At 35.4% G+C, this 19,782-nt stretch overlaps 1 protein-coding gene across 15 annotated transcripts in view; it reads right to left on the bottom strand.

Moving 5' to 3' along the window:
• The window catches only part of R3HDM1 (R3H domain containing 1), a 139,114-nt gene that overhangs the window by 53,062 nt on the left and 66,270 nt on the right, over nucleotides 1-19,782 (bottom strand). For all 15 annotated transcript variants that reach the window (XM_058301079.2, XM_058301071.2, XM_058301057.2 and 12 more), the window contains 3 exons: nucleotides 16,924-17,047; nucleotides 4,534-4,688; nucleotides 1,321-1,472 (listed from right to left, as the gene is read on the bottom strand). In XM_058301079.2, coding sequence (XP_058157062.1) covers nucleotides 1,321-1,472; nucleotides 4,534-4,688; nucleotides 16,924-17,047 — 431 coding nt within the window. The remainder of the gene's footprint in view (nucleotides 1-1,320; nucleotides 1,473-4,533; nucleotides 4,689-16,923; nucleotides 17,048-19,782) is intronic.

Consider the following 19,782-nt stretch of genomic DNA (forward strand, 5'->3'; position numbering starts at 1 on the left):
ACCTTTTATCAGCAGTTATAAGCAGGCCCCCAATCTTATAAAGAGCAAAGCCACTCCCATGGTAACTTTAAAAAAGGATGTCACGAGAATAAATGAAAGGCTATTAATATATTCTTAACAACTTGGAGTAAAGGCGCCCAATTCAAGGGAAGATTATAATTTTTAACATATTAGGCTTGTCAAAGAAGCTTCTGCTCTTCCAGGTTGCAGTAGCTAATGAAATACTTTAGGACTTGGTTTGAATTACTATCTTTTACTTCTCCTATATACCTCCTCCTCCTGATTGATGAAAATGAGCTCTTGTATTAGCCAAACGGGTGCTGATGCAAAATACTGGAAACTTATTGGCTTTTATAGAGGGTATTTATTTGCGTAGGAGCTTACAGATACCAGGCCATAAAGCATAGGTTACTTCCCTTACCCAAGTCTATTTTTATGTGTCAGAGAAAGATGGCTGCTGATGCCTGCCAGGGTTCAGGCTTCCTGGGTTCTTCTCTTCCCAGGTCTTGCTTTTCTCTAGGCTCAGGGTTCTTTCCTCTCTTCCCAGAGCTTGCTTCTTCCTAGGCTCAGGGTTCCTCTCTTCCTGAGGCTTGCTTCTTTTTTCCCTGTGTGCTTACTTCCCAGGTCTCCAGCTTAAGACCTCAGCATCAAATTCCAATGTTAAAAACCCTTAAAAAGCTCCAAGTGTCCTTTGCCATGCCTTTTATCTCTAAGTCCCCACCCACCAAGGGGCAGGGACTCAACGCCCTGCTGACATGACCCAATAAAAGCTCTAATCACAACTTAATCATGTCCAGGTACAGACCAGTTTACAAACATAATCCATTATCTATTTTTGGAATTCATAACTATATCAAACTGCTATACCTCCCTAGAGCCAAAAAGATTTCAGCAAGGTATTTTGCTACTGAGATTAGATACAGGAGATGCATTTTCCCATACTCCTACAAAAATCTTAACTATTTTCAACAAACAATTGCTCTAAAGTTCAAGGCTTATGGCCAACTATTGTTCAATTTTGGTAAGTAAAAGGAGATTGGCTTAATTTTAGGCACATAAAAAAGATTTGATTCACCTGTAGTTTACATATGGAATGCTTTGCTCATACTGTTTTTGTTGGAAGAAATATGAAAAAAATAGAAAGCACCAATAGTTTTTTTCTATTCTACATTAGAGTAAGAATAATTATGTCGGTAATTTTCTTCCACATTAGAGAATGACCTCTGGTACTTCCCCTTAGTCAACTTTAAAATTACCAATAGACCATAATCCTGATAAAAAATGAGATGCTAGGTGATTAGGTTTCTTAGTCATACTCACCTTAAATTATTTTGTTGACCAGGTGAAATGATACTATAGTAAACTGGCATTCCTGTTGTGGGTATAGATCCTTGATTAGACTGATTAGGAAACAGAACAGGCTGTTGATAAGTCTGATGGGCAATTCCTTGAGAACCTTGAGGCAGTGAAACCTAAAATTTGAAAGACAATTTGAAGGCAAAAACATTCTTTAAAACTTTGTAAATGTTAATGTCTTCAGCCTCCATAAACATTTTTTTTAAAAGAAACCCAAAGCCCTTTATTTATTTATTTATTTATTTTTCTCCCCTTACCCCCCCTCCCCCAGTTGTCTGCTTTCTGTGTCCATTTGCTGTGTGTTCTTCTGTGAACACTTCTATCCTTATCAGTGGCACCGGGAATCTACGTTTCTTTTTGTTGCATCATCTTGTGTTAGCTCTCAATGTATGCGGTGCCATTCTTGGGCAGGCTGCACTTTCTTTTGTGCTGGGCGGCTGTCCTTACAGGGCGCACTCTTTGTGCGTGGGGCTCCCCTAGGCGGGGACACCTATGAGTGGCAGGGCACTCCTTGTGCTATCAGCACCGCACATGGGCCAGCTCCACACGGGTCAAGGAAGCCCGGGGTTTGAACCGCGGACCTCCCATGTGGTAGGTGGATGCCCTATCCATTGGGCCAAGTCCACTTCCCTCCATTAACTTTTAAAGTATGAGTAGTTAGGAGTAAGCTAAAATTGCCAGTAGCCTTTCGTAATAAGCTGGCCAGAGCATTATCATGTTATTTCTATGTTTCCTTGAGTCAGCTATTGTTTTTAACTAGCATTTATCAACTGTACATTAGGCTAGATGAATCAGATTCTAAAAAGATAACTTAATGAGTTCTTCAATTCTCTAGTTACTATTCTTTCTATAAAGGAAATCATGTAGGCATAATGAATTCTTAATTTACAAATGTGCCACAATATAAAAGCTGAATTACGGTGATAAATAAAGCCAATATCAAAGTTTCTGGATGATGATGTTAGTAATACAAGCACTAGTGGTAGTAGTAGTAGTAATATTGATGACAATGGTGCTTAACATGCTTGAATACTCACTACCATGTTCAACCAGGCTTGTTCTAAATGCTTTATGTATATTATCTCATCTTTCTTACAACCCTAAAAAAGGTACTTTTGCCATCCCTGTTTTATAGCTGCAGAAACTGTATAGCTAGTTAGTACGAAAACCAGGAGTTGAGGTCAAGTCTCTGGTTCCAAAATCTCAGCTCTTTAACCACCTCACCATTCTTTATATCTGGCCTTGTGATTTTTAAATTAGTGATGAATTTCTAAGTCTTGCCTAAATGACATGTTTCTGAGATGGAACTAGTCTTCTCAAAATATAGAGTAATCTCTTAATTTTCTCTCTTCCATTCAATTACACCAAATAGAAAATTACTGGTTGGATTTATCTTACTATTTCAGTCTTTTTGTTTACTGAGGCAATATAACATAGTGAGATTATTTTTAAAATTAATAAATTGTGTATTTTTAGTAGGTACTGCGGATTGAATCTGGGCAGGCACTCAAACACTGACCTACACCTGCTCTACTATTTTTAATTGTATTTAAGTTAATATATATGCAGTGCAGATCTAAGAAAAATGACACAGCTCAATCTAAATAGTTCAAACTATCAGATTAAATATGTAACTAGCAAGAAAAAAGAAACAGAAAAGAGTGAGCACTGCTTGAGAACATAGAATCACGGAATATACTCTACTAAGGATCGATGGCTTTTCTGGTTTTTGAGATTATAGTTTACCACTCCCCAGTTGGCCTGCCAAATACAGTAAGAAGTATAAAGCAGGCTGTCAATCCACTGCTGGTCAGAGCAAACTTTGCTGCAATTGTACACCCAGTGTCAAGATTATGTGAAGTACCATGAGAAAATACTGTATGATTCTGACAAATTTTCAGTATCTAGCTCTTTTTTGAAAACTACCCAAATAATGTAATTTATTTAAAAATTATATTTCTCTCATTAGATTCTGAGTCCCTAAATGTCAAGGGCAGTCTTTTTTATCTGAATTTTTAGTATCAAACCATGTATTGGATTAGGTGGCATGACCAGGTCATTAAGAATGGTGAGTTCTTGGCTCTGTGCTGATCTTGTTTAATGTCTAGCTATGGAGAAAGATGGAGCAGGGCAAATTCTTATGTACCTAGAGTCAAGCAGGGAGAGTACTGAGTAAAAAGCATGGAGGACTGGAGGTTGTAGAAGAAAAGAAAGATGCAACATCTAGTATAATTTATCACTTTTTTTTCTTTGTTGCTTTCTGTTATCAAGGGGCTTTAAAGCTAGACATCCTCTAAGTGCTTAACAAGACATGACAATCCTACATTCTACATTTTAATTTTCTGAAATTACATGGAATATGCTCACATCTTTTCTTATATACTTCCCTTTCAGCAGAATGTCAACCAATTTATACCCATATATTTCTTTAAAAAGCTAATTAAAGGTTTATATCTTCTCAGAAGGCTTCTGTATTAAATCTTTAACCTGTTCACTGCTTTATTTTACGATCCTCCCAGTTACTGGCCTGAATATCATCACAAACTTGTTTATATGCACTTGCTAAAATGTGGGTATATTTCATCTTCCTAATTAAACTGTCATTTTACATAAAAGGCATATGACATTATTGAAAGATAAGCGTTAGAACTACAAATTAAAATTCATGTTATTTTAAATACAAGACAGAATCCATATTTAGGATTAAGATGGGGGAAAAAAATCAGTCCCATACTGCATGGGAAATTGCATGTTCCTCCTTACTCTATAAAAAATGACTGACAGTCTGTACTAAATCTATTTCAAATACCTACCCCTTACTCCTATTTTTCCTCCTTTCTAGTCCTTCCACTTAGAAAGGAGACTTTCTAAGGAGCTGAAGAACAGAGTAAGTTCCTTATACCTTATATCTAATACTTAGAAATGCAGGCAATGTCAGATAAAATTTACTTGCCAAATCAAATACCAATGTGGTTCTGATATTTTTCCCAAATATTAATAATAAATAAAGCATAAAATGAGGATAAAACAAAGCTGTTAAAACAAATCTCTCAAAACTATAAAGTTACAAGTATAAAGTTAGTCCAGATACATTTAAATCCTTTATGAAGAGAGAGAAGATGCATGTTAGCTTTTCAAAACCACCTCTACCCAAAGTCAGTAGGAATGACAACATACCTGATAGGATGGCACTGAAGGATAGGGTATGACAACTCCTTGAATCTGATTTCCAATGTTGTTGGGTTGGCCAGTGACTAGGCTCTGACTCTGGGGTTGCTGAACTCCAACTATTCCTTGGTAGTTTTGTTGCTGGTTGGGTATAACTTGATAACCTGTAATGGCACAATGAGTTAAGTCCTGCTTTGTATTTAATTAATTTCATCTAATATCGTAACTTAAGCATGGACTTTTGTGTTCTTAATCATAGAATTATCTTTAAACAGCTAATCCCCAAACCCTCTGAGAGCTAACATTAAAAAGTTTACTATGTGGGTTATTCAAATCAATTACTTTTTTTTTTCCTCTAAGAGACTTCAGAAAAAATCTTTGTACAAAAAAAACCTATTTCTTTACAGTTGAGGAAATTTATAGACTAGGTTTATGCAGGACATTATTATTCTATGTGTAGTCAATCTATTATGACAACTAGTTGCTGGGGACCAGCAAAAGGAAAATACAGGGACCTTTGATAAAAAACAAAGAATTTCAAGATGGTATCAGCAGATCAATAAAGCAAGCTCAGGAGCTTATGTGACTGCAAAGGCTGCATGTCCATGATGTTGGACCTGTAGGGAGCCCCTCCAAAAAGGTTTTTTGTTTTTGTTTTTTAATGGTTGCATGTTTGAAAAACCACACACACTATGAATCCTATATAAGGCTAATGGAGTTATTTAGTAGCTTATTAGATAATTTTCTCACTGTGTTATTCACTTCGCACAGAACAGATCCCTAAAGAGATTAAATAAACTGCCCAAAATCACAAACACCTAAAGGACAATGGCCCAAAAGACACTATCAGTAATTTTATGTAATAATAGTATAAATTGTATTTTTATTAAGGGAACTTATCACTTATTTAAATAAGAACATGAATTGTATTTGTCTCCTGATACTAAGAGGATTTATTTAGGTAAATCAACTAGCTAAAAACTCATTTAAGGGAAACAGACTTGGCCCAGTGGTTAGGGCGTCCGTCTACCACATGGGAGGTCCACGGTTCAAACCCTGGGCCTCCTTGACCCGTGTGTGGAGCTGGCCCATGCGCAGTGCTGATGTGCGCAAGGAGTGTGCCCGTAAGGAGAGCCGCCCAGCGTGAAGAAAAGTGCACCCTGCCCAGGAATGGCGCCGCCCACACTTCCCGTGCTGCTGACGACAACAGAAGCAGACAAAGAAACAAGACGAAGCAAAGAGACACAGAGAACAGACAACCAGGGGAGGGGGGGGGGGGGGGAATTAATTAAATAAATAAATCTAAAAAAAGAAAAAAACTCATTTAAATTACTAGAAGTGGCCACAATAAAAAAAACCACAAAAACTAAACTAGCCTCAGGGTATTTAAAAGGCTTCTGCAAAGATGATCTTAGCTACAGAACTACCTATACATAGTGCAGCAGCTGAAGGTCAGTGAAATCCTTTTCCTTGATAATACCATACATATACTTCACTATCTTATAAACACCAGCTTTCATTTCCATTTTTATTAATCCCTAAGCAACAGAAATGTCAAAGATTCTGTTTAAGCTATTGACTGTAGGCATCATCATCACAGTAATTGCCTGGAAGCCTCAATGATTCTGCTCAATGACTACATAACTGAATAAAATCTAGCATTAACTTTCTCCATAAATATATAAATATATAAATACAAAGTATATCTGGAAACCAAGCAACACATTAAAAACAATAAAGTGAAAATCCAATTATAGTGAATTCAGTGAAATAGTGAAGGTTTTATAAAATAATGTTATCTCTATGGCAACAGAGCAATATGGCCATGTTTTACATGTGTATTCTAGTCCTTATCTAGAGTAAAAGTGATTTAATAATATGTTGCCTGTTTTACCTTTCTCCCTTGAGAATTTCCTATAATACTTAAACTTGTAGTCAGGTAAAGAAAGAGAACAGAACAAGCTTCTTTTTTGCTCTTTAGTCTAACATATAGATTCAACCATGTCTTCTGTGCATCAAATGGCAAATACTTCAAATTCATACCCAAATTCCAAATACCATCAAAACATACACTCACACCTTTCTACTCCCAGAAAAATAAAAGACAGGAATAGAAATGGGATGTGAACCTAAATTTTTTTCTTATTGGGAAATGCCACTTCTCAACACACACACACAAACAGGCATATACTGCAGACACAGAATTTTGGCTGAGCTCTTTGTGGACTGGGAAAATAACTTAAACCATGGCTATCCAGCATAATTCACTGTAACATAATCTAATTTACAATACTTTGATTTAAATAGACACATTCCCTTAAGAAAGTATTTGCATATTAATGTAGTTTATTCAAAGAATATTCAAAATTATAGGCTGTTTTGAAAGAAAGATTTGAAAAATTTGCCAATTTATATGCAAATGTGGTACTGATTTCCATATTTATCAAAATCTACCAATTTTTTGGAAGTCTCTAACCTAAAACCCTCTTTCTCAAGAAAGGTCTGACACAGAGGCTTTCAATAGCTACAGATTCCATGTCATAGTGGTCTAATATAGTTACCTGGATACTGCTTCATAAAATTTACATCAATAAATTTCCAATGGTATTTTCAATTCCTTAATGCAATCTAATTTCCATTAGTATCCATGGCTACTAAATTGCCATATATATCTATCTACCCAAAAAACAGACACAATAAAACATGTAACCCCAGGCATTTGTTACAGGATTATAAAAAGAAACTGTGAGCCTAGGCTGTGTTGACTGGGTGTTAAAAAAAATGAGTATGACATGTTTCCTATTTTTGAAATCAGGCATTCTTAGCTATGACATCAAATGAGAATAGTAGTGTAAAAAGAGCCCTATGAAAATGAGAGAAATTAAACCTGACTGATATTACAGAGGTAGTGACATTTGAAGAAAAAGGAAATAACTTTCCAAGGTATGGTGAACAAAACAAAACAAAAACAAAACCCAATATAAAACACAATAGACGGGGAGTAGTCAGTGGCTGGTATTAGGCATGTGGGAGTGAAAAGTGGAAGATGAAGGTGGAACAGAACACTAGTGGAGAACCAAAGGTTTTGCAAACACAAGAGCAATGAAGTTCTAGGACGCACTTGGATAATGAAAAAATAGTGGAACTATTATATTAACAGTAAGAATAACAAGCATTTCAAAAATCTCCACAGATAATATAAAACTTTACTTGTTAACTGTTTCCTCATGGTTTGTGTATGCTTTTAAAAAAGCCTGAAATGGCATGCTTTAAATAAAAGATTGGGGGAAGAAACTTTAATCTGACTCCCCTTCTAAAAAAACCAAACCAATCCACGCCAGCTATCAACGGCTATGCGAAAAAGTGAGTACTCAATATTTATACTTGCTAAATAAACAACAGGGAAAAACATCATTCTCAACAGGAGAGAGCCAAAATAATATATGCTTTAACACAAAACCAGAAGCTTACTTTGTCCCAACAGGCTGATTGAAAATGGCCAGTTTCTCAGTGTCCAAATTTAACGAATGGTTTTGATAGCAAAAAGCTCAATTTAAGTTTGAAGGTAACACGCTTAAAAAAGATTAAATGCATATAATCTACTTTTCATTAAGATGACACTTAATCCTGTGAATTGATTAAATCACATCAATCTGGAATTCAGAGATTCCTCATTAAGCCTCTCCTAGAAAATAAACAGCAGCTGGATCACAGATTTCATGTAATTAACCTACAAGTGCCTAATTGACAAGGAAAAACACAAAATTGTCTGTTTATTTCTAATAGGTAAAGCTTGAAATGAAGGCATTATTTGAACATTTCTGAAAAAAGTGGATATTAAAAAACAGATTTGAAAAAAAGATTTAAATCTTAATTATAAGTAAGGTAAAGAAATAGAACAATGATATAAAATATTTATACAAAAGCTGGGATACTCATTTTATGCCATATGCTATTCAAGTTATAAATATAAAAATATAACATAAAAAATAAAATCTTAATTATAATATTTTATTTAATTATAAAGAGATTCATGGTAGGAAAAAAAAGCCCCTAAGGAAAAAAATCACTTGTAAAACAACCACTCACAGATAATCACTATTTACATGTCACATAAATTGCTAGCCTTATTTTCTATGCACAGAAAACATACATAGCCATTTACAGTATTTATGAAAATAGGGGTGACACATAGTGCTTCAAAATCTTTTTCCGGGGGGGGGGGAGAGGGGGGGTGGGGGGGTGGGGTTGAATGGGACCTCACATATATATTTTTAATGTAATATTATTACAAAGTCAATAAAAAATTAAAAAATTAAAAAAAAAAAAAAAATCTTTTTCCATGAGCAACATGTTTCCATATCTGATCAAGAAAGATTTTACACAGCTATGGGTAAGAAATATTTAAGCATATTTTCTTAAAACATATTTAGATCTCAAGTTGAGCAATCAAAGGATGAGAAAAGATCTAAATTAATCTAAACCCCCTATTGCACTTTAAGGAAGAAAATGTATGTCAAGTAAAAACAACAGATTTTTTTTTTTAGGATAAACTATGTCAGCATCTTATGTTTACTCTGGAATTCAGTCCAAAAACAAAATCAGCCTAAAATTCCTCCGCTTTTTCATTTAAAATGCCATATAATTATCATTTCTTCAATGGCACCCAAAGATAATACTAACAGCTAGCATTTAAAAGACATTTATTAGATTTCAGGCACTGGGTCTAAGTACTTCATATATTTTAACTCATTTAATGCTCACAAGTCTATGAAACAGATGCATTATCTCCATTTCTCATATGAGGAAAAAAAGGCACAGAGAAATTTATACCTTGTCCTAAGTCACCAGCTTGTAAAAAGTGAGGCTGGGATTTGAAAACAACAGTCTGATTTTAAAGTTTACTTAAGAAAGACTTTTCAGGGACCAATGGAAAGGGTACTTCAGTAATACTGCTCAAAAAAGCAGAATACTAAATATCTGGTCTCTTTCCATTTTCTGAGAATTTTGTTTAGTGAAGACTTCTACTGTAGTTTAACATTATCTTAAGTTTCAGATCAATTTAATTACAAGAAAACAGAATCAGTATAAACATACAGTCAATCATGAAACTGTTCATCTGAATTAAAGATTACTTGGGAGTATAAGCATTATTATCTAGAATACCAATCAGGGTAAAATGTCGAGCAGTTAGTCCAGCTGACAGCCATATGAATTTGGGGACAAAAGATGACCAGGTGTAAAAGAGTTTATCACACAATCACACCACGATGTCTTCTTCTTCCGGGGGTTTTCTCCCTCAAGGGTTCTGCCCACTACTCCCAAGATGCATCATTTTTGTGAGTATTTCAAGGTTACATTTCCTTGCCTTATCATCATTAGATTTCACATGTATAAAACAACTGGGAAGAGGAAGAGAGGCTCAGGTCCACGTCCCTTGGCTTTGTACTTCTCAGTCTATTTCCATGTATATCTGCAGTGTTCCTCCAATGTAGCTTTGCTGTTTGCCTCAAAGGCTGCTTTTGCTGAAAATGTATACTGTTGCCATATTCCAGGTGAGTCTACACCAAGATTTCTCTAGAATTATCATGAACTGGTTGAAGTTTTATGTCAGTGTTTCTTAGGTATTGGTGCTCTCTTCACAAAGTTGGATGCTTTGCCAAGTAGTCAGGCTTTACCCAGTGGGGCAACGCCTGCTTTAGCCTGCATACCTTGTGTCCAAGGTGGGGGGCTCTTCTGTTTCACAGTTGAAGTCTTGAGGTTCTGTGACACAATGGCTCTTTTCCATAGATGGAATAACTGTCCACTCATTTTAAAATCGAGGTAGGAAAACCCACCAGTGTGTTTGCTTAATGAACCACACTCGGCAGGAAGCCTCAGGGCCTTAGGAACCTTCCTAAGGCTTTCACAACTAAAAGCATCATTTTATACTTGATACTCACTATGAATGGTACCCCAGGAGGAAAATTCTACTGGCATTAGGACAGTTACTTGAATTGTGTTTCCAGAAGTCAGGATGAGATGTTTGATTACTCATTCTAATAATTAGTACAACAAACAAACAAAAACCCAGTTACTGGTTAAAAAGCATATAATTTTGGAATATACTCTCTAAAGAACAGAGTTTTAAAGGTTGCTAAAAGATTATTGGACTCTTTCTAATGAAATGAGACAGCACAATCTGTGTTGATTGAAGTCCCTATAATCACATATAAAATCAGAAATATCCAATTGTAAAGTAGTAAAAAAGTCAACACACAACCCACCCCTTATTTTGTTAATCCAAAGGCAAGTTATCTTGTCTATTGTCTATGCAAGACAAAATCATTAATAAAATACTTTAGTATCAACACAAAAATAAGTGATCATCTAATTACTAGGAAGCCTTATTTTGTGTTCATTTGCTTATTAAAATTTTCATCTTAAATAACTGTTCAAGTTGCTCACAAATTCCTCTGAATGTTTTAAACAAAGGAATTTCAGGCTGCTGAGCACTGAATGTCAGAGTGGCACTTATCAGAAGTGGCACTGTGGTTCTGGTTCATTATCTAGTCAGACAAAAAGAAGAGGGGAAACAGTACTGAGTTTAAAAAGCATGATCTGAAGACTGCCAAGTATGAGAAAAAAATCCAATGATCTGGAAAAGAGGGAGGAGGCTGAGGGTTAGGAAGGATGAAGCAGATTCCTAGAGAAGGAAAAGTACCATTAGGTTTAAAAAATCATACCAGAGAAGTATTCCAGTATTTTGATAGTTGGCTATGTATCACCAACTTGGCTCTTGGCTATCACCTAAACTATTATTTATTCATTAAAAAGTGTGTGTTGGTATAGTGGAGATTTAAAATGAAAAAATTTTTTCCTATGATATATCTGGATTTAACCTGGACAAGTTAGAGGAAAACAGGATATCTTTTATAGGAAATCTGTGTCAACACTGTGGGAAAGCATCTATTTTATAAAGTAATCAGTGCCAAGAGTAACTGATACCTAACAGATTAAATATCCATATCCTCAATATGGGTGATATTTACATTGTCATTTTCTTTTGTTATAATACTGCACAGTTGCAGTATTACCCTATTTCTTCCAGCACTTTCAGAGGAAAGCACAATCAATTCTGCAGGCTGAGAGATCTAGGACAATAAAACCTGATGGCTGAGGCACTTCCCCAGAGGCTTCCAAATATTCCATTTTTAACTCTCACTTTAACAGAGAAGAGCGCAAGAAGGAAATACAGTGCTCAGCAGAAAAGTATTGCACAGGCTTTTTAACAGTTTTCTTTATTCTTTATAGGAAACTTGAACTAACATCTTCGTTAAAGGAAAGCATTCCTATTAAGATGTATTAAGACATAATCAGAAATATAGTAAAAAGAACTGAAGAACTACTTAATCAGAATAGTCATAAATCTAATGTTATTTCTCCCAACAGTAACATATATACATAAAGATTGAACTTGTGCAGCAGAAGTAATGCAAGGGTAGTTTTTTTTTTTTTTTAATTTAAAATTTAGCTAACTCTTAAATTTATTTGTATATAGGTATATATAGTTAAGACAACTTAGAACTGTTCCCAAATCATCAAACTCTCAAGCTTATCATCCTGGTCTGTCTTATGTTTATGTTACTACTTTAGTAAGGAGGCAAGTACAAATAAGGCCAGCCCTTTGGTGAATGTCAACTAGACACAGTTGCTCTAACCTTCACTCTCCTTTTTCTTCTTCCATGTCCTGCTCTCCCAACATCTGTGCCTAAAATAAACATACACACACAAAACATTTCTAATAATACCAACTACACAGAGGCTACAGCTGACAGCTATTTAAATGACTATCTTATGGAAAAGTCTGTATGATTCAGGGTAATCTTTGGGTACTTACCAGATATATTTGGCTCCAGATTTCAGGGGTAGCAGATTAATGGGAAGGGGAGAAGGGAAAGAGGTGGCTCTAGGCATTACACAATGTTAGAATCTGTGCTTTTCATACAGTACTAGGAAATGTTCACAGAATCAATAAAAAACATGGATAGCCAGGGACTATCACCTACTAATACAAGTACAAAATTCCTTTTATTCAGGTCAAGTCATTGATAAAGAAACTACTGACTTTGTGCCTAGAGTCCTTATCTAACATAGTTAAATCCTTATTCAATGCCATCCCCCACCCCCCATTTCCCATTTCTTTCTTCCTCACCTATTTATATCCCAGTTACTTTTAAATCTGAACCCTGAGAGGCTGCCAATGTTCTGTTGTTCTGTGCAACTTACAGACTGTTCATCCTAAAATGTTCCTCCTACGGTGTGGCTCTGAGGACCCTATCTTAGTTTGCTGGTAACAAAGTGTAATCAATTTGTAAACACACAGTTACAAGTTATTTGGAAAGCTAAGACTGAAGACATAATGCGTCGATACACCGTGAATTTATCAACTAGTTGCAAAACTGAAATTATACTTAATTTTAGAGAATCATTTTGTCGACCACAGGTGTACAGTTTTCACAATATGGGGGGGGGGGGGGAAGAACTGAATTATACCCCTAGGAACCAAGTAGCTTTACATGCATTTAGGTGTGTTAAATTCATCTGATGGCATGCTTTAATGCAGAATATGCCTAAAAAGTTATGTAGCAAGAGGGAAAGAGATGTATTTGACTTTTCCTAATGAGTTTGGCATGCTTAAGATGTTAAACTTTTTAGATAAGCTCCAAACCAAAGTGAATTTGCTATTCCAATCTCATTTGGAAAGGAAATAGCTTTCACAAATTTTTAAAAGGTAAATTATGTTAAGCCAAGGTTGTCATTTAAATTCAACTCCCTATATTTCTGAGTTATGATTGCATGATTAAAAGGCATTACAATTAATGAAAAATATAAGCAAATGTTAACACCTTAACACAGCATTAAAAGAAAAAAGCAGTGGAGACCTGAGTAAAAAGAAGCCAGGAAGCAGCTGAAAAAGAGACCGGTTCACTGTGAGAAATGTAAACCTCTCAGACAGTGCTACGGCCCCGAATCCAACAGCTCAGGAACAAGGCCAATTATTGCAAAATATTAAACATAAATGGTGAAGCTGCAAACTTTTCAAGTGTCCTAAGGATGAAGGCAGCTACACAGAGAACAGCCAAGGCCTCATAAAACTAAAATCTTTACTATAATTACTCCCTGTTGGCAAATTTCTTTTTAATATACAAATTTCTTATGTGTAGTGTATTATCAAGAATGCAAACTATACATTTTATAAAAGGGTTAAGTAATAAATCCCTACTAATGCAACTTGCAAGTAACCAGCTATTTTGAAATTGTTGCTTTTAAGACTCCAGTTACTGACAGTAGGTCAACTAAACTCTCAATGACCAATTCTCTAATATTCCACACTTTCTGGATCTAAAAATGACTCACATGAGATCAACACAGAGTCACAGAATTTTCAAGTGCACAGTGGCTTCAAAAGATAATACAGTAAACCCCCTAAGTCTGCAAACAGTAAACTGAAACCTACAGGCTTTAAGTGAAATGCCTAACACCAGTTAAAAACGACTAAGGGCTGTCAGAGCTCTGGTCCTATTTTGTTATTCTTGCAAGCTATGTAATGCAGTGTCCAAAATGCCTTAGGTTGCCAAGATTTCTTCTGTTTCTGAGGCATAGCTTGACTCAACCTTGTTTTGAATGACCATGTTCAGTAGTTTAACATTCACAGCAAAATATGGTATATTCATTCTCCTGGCAGTAATGTCAATCTTGATTTCAGTTCCATTCCCATAACAGATGGAGGCTTACTGTCAAAGAATTCAATACTATTGTGGTCTGCTGGTACACACAGGAGTGGAACACCAAAGCATTTTATCCTTAAGATAGTTCCTCAACTCTGCCCTTACACAAAAAGGGGAAAATAATAGGAAATCCTGTATTTCTGTTGTCATAGCTTAGTTGGTCTAAGAATCAATTGGGGCTGTTAATTTAGGGCAAAATTTCTTTAAATTCATATTTAAAAATTTTTAAATTATTATTTGTGTTATGATGAAAATAGTTGTAAATCTATCAATGCTTTCAATTATTTTGTTGAATTACTATTTTTACCCTTTATTGTAGTAATAAAAAATAACATACTTCTTGACACCTTGAGGTTAGTATTGTTTGACAAGAAAAAAATGTATGTGACATGTTATTTCTTATTTTAATAAGATTGGGATGGTGGACTGTAGAAAAGTGTAAGGAAAAAATGCAAAAAAGAAACCCAGAAAGCATTATGTTTACATAAGAATGTAAGTTCCTGAGATTGAAATTGCTATAAATCTGAGAAAAAAAATTACATTGTTCATTTTCTATTGTATTATATTTTTCTACTAGGATAAACATTTGTAAGTTTTGACATAAAAAATAATCATTAGCTAATTATAAAAATCTTTAGCTCACAACTTTTGTTAAGATTTCATTTTCCTACTAATTCTATAGAAAGGTTCAATAATTATCAACATGGCAGTACTGGAGATTTTGTTAAATGAAAAAATTTTAAAACTTATTAGCATAACAACATTTCTTTGCCTTTCAGGTAAGTGTGCTTTGAGAATTTCTTTCTTTTATTCTTTAAACTAAATGAGATTCAATTAGCTGAAGGTGTAAATTAAAAGGATATTACATGAAATAACTGAAAGGACAAATTCTACTTATAAAAACTGTTACATTGACTTGTAAGAGTTAAATATGATGTCAAAAACCATCCAAAGACACGATTCCTTTCTAGGACAGTGGTCTGTGCCTGCACTATCCAGGTGCAAGTTGACTTATTGTTTCCTTCCTTCTCATCTTAACTAGCATTAGAAAAAAACCCCACAACTAAAAATATCACTGATGATAAACACACGATGTCACAGGGATATACTGGCCCTCAATCAGGAGGAATGCCATTTTCAGCTGTTTCCCATTAAGCGGGAACAATTTTGCAGAGATGCATTTGCACTAGCAAACTGGTCCTACTTGTTTGAGTTCTGTAGGCAGTTTGACCATGGGGAGGAATAAAAATTTAGGTATGGGAAAGAACAAAACTTATAAGCTCACACAAATATAGCACATGAGGATGTTTGCCTCATTATAGGGTATAAGTTAATTCAATGACACAAAATATTTGAGTAGAGATAAATTATTTTTAGTATCATGGATATCAACTATAATTTGTATTATAAATTTAGGGAAAAAAAAAGTCAAGACAAAGCAATATGAAAAATCAGTAACTTGAGGCCCAGAAAAAGTAAAAAAATAATTTCTGTAAGAATGAAACAATGATGTATTTAAAGTTAATGGGCAATGTCATGGTGAAAACTTGGTCCCATGTATAAACAACTTTTGATGGCTTTCAAAATTAGAGCATATCCTAATTTACGTTACTTGATGCAACTGAATCATTAAATTTCAGGTAAAGCTGAAATTAAAGGGAATCCTATTTGAGGCAGAGAATAAATTCTAACTTAACTATGAGGGCCAGTGTTGTACTCAATATGAAAGAACATATGTAATACAGAACCAGCAACACATAACAAAGAAAAAATCTATATATTAAGCACAAAACAACTCTCAGGGTAGCAGAGTAAGGTCCTGCAAGTTCCCTTACAGGGGTGATAAGTGAGATTCATATCTGGTAAAGGAAATTGGTGAGCTGCAATGATCGGTGAAGATTCTACACAAGCAAGAAGCAAGAACACTTCTTATCAGATCATCTACTGCAAAGGTGTTTCTCCTGAAGTTGTGGCAACACTTAAGAGTTTCACACAATATCAAGAGCAGTAACCCATCTCAATGGAGGTGGAGATTTACATCTCCCTGTAGTACAATGACATATTCTGAGAGCCTCTGATAGTGACGAGCAGCTAAAAAAAAGCTCCAAAGAAACCAAGAAAAAATTTGTACTTCAAATTCTAGAGTTATGAAAGCAGTATAGAAACCTTATTAAAGATCTGGGACAGAAGTACATATCTAGGTGGGAAGCATATGCATGGTAAAATTAGGTAAAACAGTAAGACAGTTTTTTTTACACTGAGATCTTAATTGTTTTCACTGAATGCTTAATGAAAATTTGAAAAGGGGCAAAAGGAAAAGAATGTTTAGTTTTATTATATTTTATATGTTTAATAAAAGATGCTTGCCATGGTGCTCAATCTGGTAGAATCTTCTTATGGCTCCCCACCCTTTAGCATATTAATCTGACAGCCTGGTATCTGTTAAGATTCCCCAAGATTTGCCCATAATTTGAATCTCACTGGTCTGCATACTCATATATATGCATATATCTGAGACCCTCAATGGACTGAGTTTGGCAGTATCTTAATAGCAAGACTGAAATAAAGTGGGAAGGAGAAAAGCAAAAAGCAATAGCTAAGAATTCATGGTGTAAGAAATACTACTTACCTGTCTGCTGTGCAGGCTGTGGCAGTGGCTGATTTAGATGTGAATTGTAATGGACAGAAGGGACTGGGCGATACTGAGGTTGACTGGAGTGATAGTGGCTTGGAGCACAATAACAGGCTGGCATCTAGGGTCACAAAGTTTTAGAGAAAAAATCAGTTTTAATTGCAAGAGATATTTTTTTCTGTGAGGAATATCAGAGTGTAATCAGTAATAATTCTTCCCAGCACCAAGGCTATGAAATGAATTTTCTTAGTTTTAAATTTAATTGAAAAAATAAAAAAAAGGTCAAACACTCACTATATAAAAGACACCCACACATGAGTGCACCAAACAGGTTTTAATTTTTTTGCCATATTTGTTTCAGATCTTTTTTCCTCTTCTACAAAACCAAACAATACTGATATAGGTAAAGGCCCACCCCATCATCCCTTTGCTCTCCTTTCCACAGAAAAACCATTATCCTTTAGCTATCATTCTCATAAAAAATTTTCTTTTTAGGAGCTACCAGGGATTGAACCCAGAACCTCGCACATACAAGCAGGCGCTCAACCACAATCTGCTCCCCCAATGAATGTTTTTTAAACTTTTACTATATATCTACTATCCATAAATACAGTATTATTTTGTATTTAAATATTTATATTTCTGGTACTCTATATAAATTTGTGTGATTTCTTTTTTCAATTAACACTGTGAGACTAATCTCTGTTGAAACATTCAGTGTGAGCTTATTCAATTCAACTGCTGAACAGCATTCTGCTGTATAAATAAACTGGTTTATCCAGTCCCACACTAATAGACAGATCCAGTGCTTCCATTCTTTAATTTTTCTTATATTTCCAATGCAAACAAGCTTCCAGGACTATTCATATCAGTAGTGAATTTCTCTTAATCTGACCTAGTTTTTATAGGTATCTAGTAAATTAAGCTTAGGAGGTTCTTGGCCTCCCTTAGTTCTGCTCTTCTGATTGGGTTATTTCTAAAAAGAACAGAAATCTGTGGAGATCTTAAGAGTCCCCTTCCCATCTGGAAATCAACAAGATATAGGACAAACAGAAAATAGTAAAATGACACATCTAAACCCAACCACGTTAAAATTATATTAAATATGGAAAGACTAAATACTCGAATCAGAAGGGAAAGACTGTCAGACTAATAATAAGGCAAAACACAATTACATGCTGTACATAAAAGGCACATTTTATAAGTTGGAAAAAGTCATACCATTTAAATGCTAATCAAAAGAATACTGAAGTCACTATAATATTAGACAAAAGACATTTCAAAACAAGAAATGATACTAGGGACAAAGGACCATCTCATAATTATATGAGACTATCTATCAGGAAGATATGAAATTATGAATGTATATGTGCCTAAGATCGTCTCAAAATACTGTCAAAACCTGACAGAACTGAAGGGAGAAACAGACAAATACACTATCATTTACTGATAGGACAAGTGGACAAAAAATAAGTAATGTTGTATGTCTTTTTCCTAGGGCTGCTGTAATAAAATACCACAGATTGGATGGCCTAAAACAACAGAACTTTATTATCTCATAGTTCTGGAGGACAGATGTCTGAAAACAACCCATAATAGCTTGCCTTCTGTTCCCCTGAAATTCATGTCCTGCCAATGTATAAAATACGTTCTCCCCATTCCAACATCCCCAAAATCTTCACCATTCCAACACCAACTCGTCTAAGATCTCATATGCATTACGCAAGGGTTCTCTAGGGAAACAGAACCAACAGGCAATATCTGTCAATAGTACGAGATTTTATAAAATTCTGTCATGTGATGGTAGGGACACACAAGTTCAAATTCTGCAGGGCAGGCTGCAAACCAGGGGGTCTGATGAAGGACCTTGATGAGTTCCCAGGAGATGGTGGCTGTCTGACATAGAGCTGGGAATTCTCTCTCTGAATGCTGAAATCACTTCCCCTTTTAAGGCCTTCAACTCACTGGATAAGACATCACTCACTGCTGATCAATGAGGTGACTGCACAGATCAGTCATCCACGCAATCAACTCATTGATGATTAAAGTCCATGAAATGCCCTTGTATTACAATTAGCCCAGTGCTTGCCTGACCAAACAACTGGGTACCATTTCCTGGTCGAGTTGACACATTAGCCTAATCATCACACCATCTAAATCAGTTATGGGTATGGATCATCTCGATCTGTGAAACCTAGAAGATGAGTTACTGTTTCCAAAATACAATGGTGGGACAGGCATATGACAGACATTCTTATTCCAAAAGGAAGAAACTGGAAGGTAAAAAGGGGCCACAAGTCCTAGACCCAGTGGGGCAAATTTCATTCAATTTCAAGGCCTGAGGGTAATCTTCTGGGTTTGATGCTCTGTTCTCCTGGCTTGTAGGGGCAGCAGTGGCTTTGATCTCTCCAAATACCAGGGTGATGGCCTGCCCTTCAGCACAGACTTAGGTATCCATGACTCTGCCCTTGAAATCATTCTTTCTTCATTTGTTCTTCTGTAACTGATGGGGATTGAGTCATCAGACAAGAGGGTCCTCCATAGATCTTTCCTGAATAAATACATTTCCATTCTTGGCTTCTGCTAAGATGGTTGACTGGATCCAAGTCTAATACCGAACCTCACTGGCAAACGATTGTCCAGCCACACCCTTGGCCTTGTTTCCAGAGCATGTTATCTGGATAGGCTGACAGGTTTCCAAATCATGAGGTGCTGGTTCTTTTTTCCTTAAAAACTCCTCAATTCATCTATTTCTGTTCATATTTTACTATAAGTAGCAAAGAGAAACCAGGTGCAACTTCCACACTTGCCTTGGAAATCTTCTGAAGTAAATATCCAAGTTCATCATTTATAAGT

Source organism: Dasypus novemcinctus, chromosome 7 (assembly GCF_030445035.2).
Source record: "Dasypus novemcinctus isolate mDasNov1 chromosome 7, mDasNov1.1.hap2, whole genome shotgun sequence".
In the NCBI taxonomy this organism is placed as follows: domain Eukaryota; kingdom Metazoa; phylum Chordata; class Mammalia; order Cingulata; family Dasypodidae; genus Dasypus; species Dasypus novemcinctus.